The sequence below is a fragment of the Oratosquilla oratoria genome, chromosome 36 (assembly GCF_046742065.1).
Source record: "Oratosquilla oratoria isolate Oo_2021 chromosome 36, ASM4674206v1, whole genome shotgun sequence".
Classification (NCBI taxonomy): Eukaryota; Metazoa; Arthropoda; class Malacostraca; order Stomatopoda; family Squillidae; genus Oratosquilla; species Oratosquilla oratoria.
The window spans coordinates 28,734,218-28,744,217 of NC_134812.1; the positions used below are offsets into that span (position 1 = coordinate 28,734,218).

At 36.5% G+C, this 10,000-nt stretch overlaps 2 protein-coding genes across 2 annotated transcripts; one reads left to right on the forward strand and one right to left on the reverse strand.

Moving 5' to 3' along the window:
• Positions 1-5,194: 5,194 nt before the first annotated feature.
• Positions 5,195-6,061, forward strand: LOC143019160 (uncharacterized). The gene has a single exon (XM_076174854.1). It carries the CDS (start codon positions 5,333-5,335, stop codon positions 5,885-5,887), a length of 555 nt encoding a protein of 184 aa, XP_076030969.1. The 5' UTR covers positions 5,195-5,332; the 3' UTR covers positions 5,888-6,061.
• Positions 6,062-8,857: 2,796 nt separating this feature from the next.
• LOC143019161 (uncharacterized) lies at positions 8,858-9,688 on the reverse strand. Its single transcript, XM_076174855.1, has one exon. It carries the CDS (start codon positions 9,572-9,574, stop codon positions 9,020-9,022), a length of 555 nt encoding a protein of 184 aa, XP_076030970.1. The 5' UTR covers positions 9,575-9,688; the 3' UTR covers positions 8,858-9,019.
• Positions 9,689-10,000: the final 312 nt, after the last annotated feature.

The window sequence follows — 10,000 nt, forward strand, 5'->3', positions numbered from 1 at the left end:
GAATAGTTTTGGTTGATCTTTACACTTTTCTATAACATCTTTTTCATATTTTCTTTTTTCCTCTCTGCACTTTTGTACATATTCATTTCTATAACCAGTATATATTTTCCATTTTTCAGGTCTTCTGTCTTTTTTCCATCTGGTCCAGGCTTTGTCTCTTTTGTCTTTTAACTCCCTACAACTTTTGTTGTACCAGCATTTTACATATTCTTTTTCTTGTTTTTGTCTTGGGACATACTTTTCCACTCCTTTTTTGTAAATTTTTGTCAAAATATTCCATTTCTCTTCCACTGATGTTTTCTTCTTTGTATATTTCTTCCCAGTTTTCTTGTTGGAAGAATTCTCTTATTTTATCAAAGTTTGTTTTTTCATACATCATTCTTCCTTTTCTATATTGTTCATTTCTTTTCATATATTTTTCTTCATTAAGTTCCAGTTCAATCAATATGTGGTCACTTTTACCTATTGGTGTTTTATATTCAATCTTGTCCACTATTCTAGGTTCAGATGTAATTATTAAGTCTAGCCTCGATGGTTCTTCTTCATTTCTATACCTAGTGTTCTCTTGTATCCATTGTGTCATTGAATGGTCAGTAATCATCTCAAGTAGAGCATTTCCCCATGAGTCATCACCACTCTTTACTGTCATTTCTTCCCAGCAGATTTCTTTGCAATTAAAGTCGCCCATCATAACTATTCTTCCTCCATCTTCCATTATTTTAGTTAATGCTATCTTTGTGTCCTCTAACATACTTTTATGTTCACTCTCCTCCCATGAGGCTGTTTTCGGAGGCACATAATTGATCACAAATTTTCTGCTCTTCTTATCTCGGTCTTCCACTTCTATCATAATCATCTCTACTGTATTCTTTCCATATATGACACCTTTCACGTTTATGTCCTTCTTAGTCAGGAACATCACTCCAACCCCTTGTTTTTACTCTCTGTTTCTAATCCAATAATTGTATGCATCATGTCCTACACTGTTGGGTGGTAGTGGGCCTTTTAATTTTGTTTCTACAATTCCCATTATGTCCGGTTCTTTTTCTTTCAAATAATCATTCAGTTCATTCAATCCTGTTATCAATCCATCTATATTTGTGTAAGACGCTCTTAGTTTTCTGCCACTTCCATTGTATTCTCTGTTTCCCTTATGTTTTTCTTTAGTATGTCGAACTGCCTTATTTTCATGTTCACTACTCTCCAATAGAATCTCTCTTTCTCTGACTCCGTTCTTTCCTCGTTTTTTGCCTTAGCTTCAAGTCTTTTCTGCTTTTCTGCCTCTCTTTCCTCCTTATTCATTTCTCTTTTTATCCATACCTTTTTATATTGATCATTTGTTGCTAGTTTCCCTGTTTTGGATAGAATTTTCTCTGCCGTTGTTTGTGACCTGAATTTAATCTTAATTGGTCTGGTCTTATCTGTACTATATTTTCCGAGTCTGAATTTTTCCTCAATTTCCTTTATAATTTCTGGTTCATCTTCCTGGACTAATTTTAATAAACTGCTTACTCTTTCATTTTCCTCCTTGATTCTTGCGGTTCTATCTGGGTGATCTTTCTCTTCCATTCCTAATATAATTATACATTTCTTTTTGTTAGCTAATTCTCTTACTATATTCTCTTTCTGTCTCATCACTTTAATAACTGAGTCTTCATTATGTTCTTTCAATTGCTGTTTGACTATGTCAGTGAATGAAACCTTATTCCCTTCTTGGGTTGATCTCAAATTTTTAGCTTCTGTAGCTATTTTCTCTCTATTTTCATTACTATTCTTCTTCAATTTCTCATTCTCCTCCTTTACATTTCCTAACTGTCTTTTTAGGTCTTCTATTTCTTCAGTTAAGTTTCTGTTTGCTTTCTCTAGTTCTTCCAACCTTTCAATTCTCTGGAAAATGGAGTCAACATTACCTAACCTACGTTCCAAGTCCTCGATCACCTTATCAACTCTCTCCTCTAGTCTTGTGTCCCCCCCACCCTCTTTAAATCCCTGGAACATATTCTCGTCACTTTCTACTGTATTGCTCCTCTCTATACTTCTAATCTTTACAATTTTATTATACATTTCATCCTCACACAGCCTTTTGTTTACCATTCGCTTGTATGGCTGGGCCAAGTCTACTCCCTCCTCATTTTCTTCCATTTCCCTCAGTAATCCCTCCCCTTTTCCTCTTTCCCTACTTTCCCACTACTCCACGAGCAATTTCCCCCCCACCCTGTAAAAACACTAGGCACTTCTCTTTGCGTTGGGATCCACAGACTTCAGTTTTCTTCAGAACGTCATCCAAGCCGTCCATTCGCTGAAGTGTGTGTGTGCGTGTGTGTGTGTGTGTAATAATAATAATAATAATAATAATGAAAATAATAATGATAATAATAATAATAATAATAATAATAATAATAATAATAATAATAATAATGATAATAATAATAATAATAATAATGATAATAATAATAATAATAATAATAATAATAATAATAATGATAATAATAATAATAATAATAATAATAATAATAATAATAATAATAATAATAATAATAATAATAATAATAATAATAATAATAATAATAATAATAATAATAATAATAATAATAATAATAATAATAATAATAATAATAATAATAATGATAATAATAATAATAATAATAATAATAATAATAATAATAATAATAATAATAATAATAATAATAATAATAATAATAATAATAATAATAATAATAATAATAATAATAATAATAATAATAATAATAATAATAATAATAATAATAATAATAATAATAATAATGATAATAATAATAATAATAATAATAATAAAAATAATTATAATAATAATGATTATAGTAATAACAATAATAATAATAATAATGATAAGAAAATAATCATCATCATCGGTTTACTGGGTATATGTGTATATATATATACATTATATATATATATATATATATATATATATATATATATATATATATATACAGATATGTATATTTATATATATAAATATATGTATATATATATATATATATATACATATATGTATATATACATACATGTATATATATACATATATATATGTATATATATATACATATATATATATATATATATATATGTATGTATGTATGTATACATGTATGTATGCATGTCGATTTTTTTTTTTTTTTTTTTTTTTTTTCTTATAATTTTTCTCATGTTTCCAAGAGAATTTCCCAGTGGTTCATTATGACTGAATTACGTATATTACAACATGTAAAGAATGGAAAACCGTGTGCCTTTTCATCCAGTTTTCCGCAACTATGGGTGTGGTGGACTTGTGGCAAGAGGCACTGAACTGATGCCATTGCCTTTGTTCTAAGTGGTCGAACAGTCAGGATGAGTGGCAGTCATCGGTAGCTGTTGGAACCCCACCAGAGTATTCCTACCAACGATTATTTAGATATTCACTATGCCTAATTTTGACTGAGTTTGTGCAAGTGTGTGTGTGTGTGCATGGCCACGGACATTGAAAAAACAAAGTTTCAGTAATTTTTCTGTCATGCAATCCAAAGACTGCAGAAAAAAGCATGACGTCAATCAGAGAACCAGTTCCAGCACGGGCAAAGGCCAGGGAAGACCAGTTGTGCATGTGCGAGCAAGAAGAGGAGGAGGAGGGGAGGAAGGAAGAGAGGAAGGAGATGCGAGTTTGGTCTCCCTTTGGGACAAGACCGGTGGCGCTTGGTCAACAAACTCAAAGATTGGAAGAGGTAAGCAACCGAGCAGCTGACCACATTTGAGGAATTTTCGACCTCCGTACTATGCAAATTTGCCACTTGGAAAGTTTTAACTTCAATTTCCTGTGTGCTCTCCTTGTATCTGTGACCTTGGTGGTAGGGAGAGACCCCAAGCTCACGAGTGGTAATGCTGTGGGTGGATGTGGATTTGGCGGCCCAACAAAAGCTCGAGTTTTTAGGACCTCTTCATGCAAAAGAGTCATTTCTGCCTCCAGGACTAAGTGGTCTTGGACCTTTCGGAGCTCGACCTCACGTCCTTAGACGTTTTATTCACAATTTCATTTGATGGTGGTGGAAGTAGAGCAGTTCACTTTACAACTTCCATCTGCAGTAGCTGCTACTACTGCTGCAGTGACTTAGCTCATGACGGAGGTAGGTTGAACGCAATATTTCGTGTATGTGTATGTCACTCGAGCATACAAATATAAGAAAGTTTCACTCAACTTATATCTCTCTTGATAGCGTATTGGGCTAAGTCACTGCCACTTTGTCAGGGGCGAGCTGAGTTCGAGTCCTCGGCTCTACCAAGTTTCAATTTCCAACGTATGCCTCCTTCGAGCTATTCTCAGTCTCGACTGCGATGGCATGGAGTTGAAAAGATATTAATCTGTTCACTGGGAACCATTCGGTGTATGTATAAACTTTCCCACGTGCACATACTAGTGACTACACTATCATGGCGGGGGTGGGTTGTACGCAATGTTTCGTGTATGTGTATGTCTCTCGAGCATACAAATATAAGAAAATGGTACTCAACTTATATCTCTCTTGATAGCATATTGTGCTAAGTCACTGCCGCTTTGCCACGGGTGAGCTGAGTTCGAGTCCTCGGCTCGACTACGTTTCAATTTCCAACGTATGCCTCCTTCGAGCTATTCTCCGTCTCGACTGCGATAGCATGGAATTAAAAGTGTTTTGGAGTTAAAAACATATGAATCTGCTCACTGGGAACCATTCAGTGTATGTATATGTATATATATATATATATATATATATATATATATATATATATATATAGATAGATAGAGAGATATAGATATATATACATACATACACATATGTATATATATATATATATTGCATATATATGTATATATAATGCATGCACATATATATATATATATATGTATATATAATGCATATCATATATGTATATATATATACATATAATATGTCCGTGTGTGGGTATATTCGTCTATGTAGCAACAAAGAAAACTCGTCATACTCTGAATACTTTTTACTTTTTAAACCCTGTTTCCAGGAAAGATCTCTTATGACGTAGAACGGGCAATCCCCTCGACAAGTAGCAGGCGAAGCAAAGCGAAGGGAATACCAGTTCTTTAAAACTGAGAGTAGCAAACGGGGAGGTGAGGAACGGGGTGGAGGGATGGAATGGTGGGACGGGTTGCCGCTATATAAGACAAGGCGGCATGAGAGCAGACACACACAACCTTCCAGCTTCAGCTTCAACCACGAGTAAGCAGCCGAGCATCATATATACCTCATTTTCCCGCAGAAGTTTTCCCTGTGAAAGTGCTTTACTCTGCTAATCACCGACCTTCATAATGAAAATTCTGTGCGTCCTGCTCATGTCCCTCGCCTTGGTGGCGGGTAAGAAACTCAAAGACAACAAAGGTGATGCTGCGAGTGGAAGTGGTGGAGTTGCAAATACTCGATTCTTTGGAGGACATCCTCCTCATGCACAAGGTCCTCCCTTCGGAGCCCCTGGTCTTGGAGGTGCTGGTCACTTCGGAGGGAGACCCCATGTCGGAAGACCTCCTTTCGGTCACCAAGGCCATCCCGTAGTCGGCGGCGTCGGTCACGGTATCGGCGGTGGAGTTGTTCCTCCTGTCGCCCCCAGTAGCAACTGCCGATACTGGTGCAAGACTCCTGAAGGAGCGGCCTACTGCTGTGAGAGCAACAACCAACCAGCCGACCCCATCGCAACACAGATCGTCAAACCCGGTCAGTGCCCACCAGTCAGGCCCGTGTGTCCACGCATCTTCGGACCTCCCATCACCTGCTCAAATGACGGAGCGTGCAGTGGCGTGGACAAGTGCTGCTTCGACAGGTGCCTTGGAGAGCACGTGTGCAAGGCGCCTCTAGGATATGGACGATGAAAGTCTAAGATCTCCTCTCCAATCCTGCTCTCAAGAACTTTGTTCCTATCGCAATTCGGCACATCTGCATCATCGCACTGACTCCATGATATATATATATGCCATGCCCATACAAATCATACATTTTTATACATAGTAAACAATCTATTTATTGTAAATAAACTATTAATTACATTCATTGTCTTTGTTGTAACCTTCAAATCTAACCTATGAAATCCCTTAAACCATGAAAGTTTATTTCATGACTGTGATGCTTCTTGTAGAGTTAGTATGAAAGAGTGTGTCCCAGGAGGTGGTGAGCTATTGCAGCAAAAGCCTCTACCATTGTCAGGGGCTCGTGACGGCCACCGTTAGTCACCTAAGGTCATAATGAAGTCATTTTGATTACCAATGCATCACAAAAGCAAGATGTTATCGTCAGAAACGATATCGCCCTTGAAAATGAATAAATAAATAGATAAGTAAATAAGTAAAAGACACCGCCGGAGGGTACTCTCTCCAATCACCTTTGCAACTGCGAAGGATTTGTCTTGATTCTCTACGGCTATTAATGACCATTTCATAGTCTGGTCAGCTGAGGGAAAAGGTGATTACGACAACGGATCTCAACAACTATCGTTAGGCTTTAGTCGATAATGATGGCAACTATGATAGATTAATGGTCGCTAGGAAGTTATTATTGGGTATTAGATTTCATTGTAGATGTGTTTATAGTAGAATCAATAAAAATATATACATTTGTCAGGCATCATTCTCTACTAATCGGAATGCTTATTTTATCAATTTTGAAACACCAGCGGCCATTGTCCCCTATATATAGGTTTTGTTCTAAATAAATTCTGACGACTTTATTCATCATAAAAATTGCGTCCAAATGTGTCTTTATATTATATTTATCTGAGCAATCATCAATTTGTTTTGAGCTTTAGTTGTAGGACGAGAAAGAGAAGCGCTTTACGTTCAGACTGGCTCTTCATTTATTTTTCGGTTAATGACTGTATCCAAAAATCGTCATTATTTTAAAACTCGGACCTCAACTACCCAAAACTAAGCAAAACCAAACCAAACCTAACGTAACCTAACTTTACCTGACGTAACTTACTCTAACGTACCCTAACTAACCTAATCCTGACGCAACCTAACCTAAATCTAAGCTAAACCCAGCTAAACAATATCCACTTCAACCTCGCCCATACGAAAAATTCCACCCACCTCCGCCAACCCCTGAGTAGTCACGCTGAAATATATTCTAAAACTTTCATTATTAGTATATTCTAAATTTGTCATTGGTAGTATATTCCAAACTTTTCATTATTAGTATACATTAAAGTTATCATTAATAGTACCTTCTAAATGTATCAATATTAGTTTATTCTAGACTTGTTTATACTAAAATTAATATAAACTTGTCAGTATTAGTATATCGTAAACCTGTTATAATCATTATATTCTAAACTTGTCATCATTAGTACATTCTAAATTTGTCATTATTATCTTATTCTAAACATGTCATTAGTAGTACACATTAAATTAATCATTAATATTAACCCTCAAAACTTGCCATTATTAGTATATGATAAACTTGTCATTATTATTTTATTCTAAAATTTCTTTTTTAGTATACATTAAGGTTATCATTACTAGTACCTTCTAAACTTGTCGTCATTAGTATATTCTAAAATTGACATTACTAATAAGAACATAAAAAACATAAGAAATAAAGGAGACTGCAAAAGACCATAAGGTCTACACTAGGCAGCTCCGTATCCATCACCACCTGTCATCCCCATCCATAAAGTTGTCTAATCGTTTTTTTAAAACAACTGATAGTTTCAGCGCTTACTACATGGTTACTAAGTTTATTCCATTCATCGACCACCCTATTAGTAAACCAATTCTTGCCTATTTCCTTCTTAAATATAATCTAAACATATCGTTTTTAGTATATTCTAAACTTGTCATTATTAGGATATTGTAAACTAGTCAATATTAGTATGTTCTGAACTTTTAATTGTTTTTCCAAATTAAGTTATCATTAAATGTACTTTCTACAATTATCATTTTTTAGTATATTCTAAAATGGTAGCTATTAGTACACATTATTGTTTTCTGAATTTGTCCTTATTACTTTATTCTAAATTTGTAATTATTGATATAGTCTAAACTTGTCATTATTACTACATTCTGAACCTGTCTTTATTAGTACCTTCTAAACTTCTCATTATTAGTTAACATTTAAGTTATCATTAACAGTACCTTCTAAAATTTTCATTATTAGTACATTCTAAACTTGTCGTTATTAGAACACATTAAAATCAACATATATAGTACCTACTAAACTTCTCATTATTAGTGTATTCTTAACTTATCATTATTAGTATATTCTATACTCAAAGCCTCTCCTCCTCCTCATTTTACAATAAACACATCCACAATGGAATCTAATACCCAATAATAACTTCCTAGCGACCATTAATCTATCATAGTTCCCATCATTATCGACTAAAGCCTAATAATAGTTGTTGAGATCCGTTGTCGTAATCACCTTTTCCCTCAGCTGACCAGACTATGAAATGGTCATTAATAGCAGTTGAGAATCAAGACAAATCCTTCTCATTTGCAAAGGTGATTGGAGAGAATGCCCTCTGGTGGTGTCCTTTACTTATTCATTTATCTATTTATTTATTTATTTTCAAGGACGATATCATTTCTGACGATAACATCTTGCTTTTCTGATGCATTGGTAATCAAAACGACTTCATCATAATCTTAGGTGATTAACAGTGGCCGTCACGAGCCCCTGACAATGGTAGAGGCTTTTGCTGCAATAGCTCACCACCTCCTGGGACACACTCTTTCATACTGACTCTACAAGAAGCATCACAGTCATGAAATTAACTTTCATGGTTTCAGAGAATTCATAGGTTAGATTTGAAGGCTACAACAAAGACAATGAATGTAATTAACAGTTTATTTACAATAAATAGATTGTTGTTATATGTATAAAAATGTATGATTTGTATGGGCATGGCATATATATATATCATGGAGTCAGTGCGATGTTGCAGATGCGCCGAATTGCGATAGGAACAAAGTTCTAGAGAGCAGGATTGGAGAGGAGATCTTAGACTTTCATCGTCCATATCCAAGAGGAGCCTTGCACACGTGCTCTCCAAGGCACCTGTCGAAGCAGCACTTGTCCACACCACTGCACGCTCCGTCATTCGAGCAGGTGATGGGAGGTCCGAAGATGCGTGGGCACACGGGCCTGACTGGTGGGCACTGACCGGGTTTGACGATCTGTGTTGCGATGGGGTCGGCTGGTTGGTTGTTGCTCTCACAGCAGTAGGCCGCTCCTTCAGGAGTCTTGCACCAGTATCGGCAGTTGCTGCTGGGGGCGACAGGAGGAACAACTCCACCGCCGATTCCGTGACCGACGCCGCCGACTACGGGATGTCCTTGGTGACCGAAAGGAGGTCTTCCGACATGTGGTCTCCCTCCGAAGTGACCAGCACCTCCAAGACCAGGGGCTCCGAAGGGAGGACCTTGTGCATGAGAAGGATGTCCTCCAAAGAATCGAGTATTTGCAGCTCCACCACTTCCACTCGCAGCATCACCTTTGTTGTCTTTGAGTTTCTTACCCGCCACCAAGGCGAGGGACACGAGCAGTACGCAGAGGACTTTCATTATGAATGTCGGTTATCAGCAGAGTAGAAACCTTTCACAAGGGAAACTTCTGCGGGTGTATGAGGTGTATATGATGCTCGCCTCCTTACTCGCGGTGTTGCGCAGATGAAGCTGGAAGGTCGTGTGTGCCTGCTCTCGTCCCGCCTTTGCTTATATAGCGGCAACCCTTCCCACTATTCCCTCCCTCCACCCCCTTCCTCACTTCCCCGTTTGCTACTCTCAGTTTTGAAGAACTGGTATTCCCCCCGCTTTGCTTCACATTCTACTTGTTTATCTGCTCTACGTCATAACAGCACTATCTTTCCTGGAAACGGTTCCAAATGTGAAAACCCTTCAGAGGTTAACGAGGAGTTTTCTTTGTTGCTGCATTGACGAATATACCCACACACGTACATATTTCATATATATATGTATATATATATGTAT

Excerpts from the sequence above, each read along its gene's own strand:
- LOC143019160 (XM_076174854.1), top strand. The coding sequence starts at position 5,333 with ATGAAAATTCTGTGCGTCCTGCTCATGTCCCTCGCCTTGGTGGCGGGT.
- LOC143019161 (XM_076174855.1), bottom strand. The coding sequence starts at position 9,574 with ATGAAAGTCCTCTGCGTACTGCTCGTGTCCCTCGCCTTGGTGGCGGGT.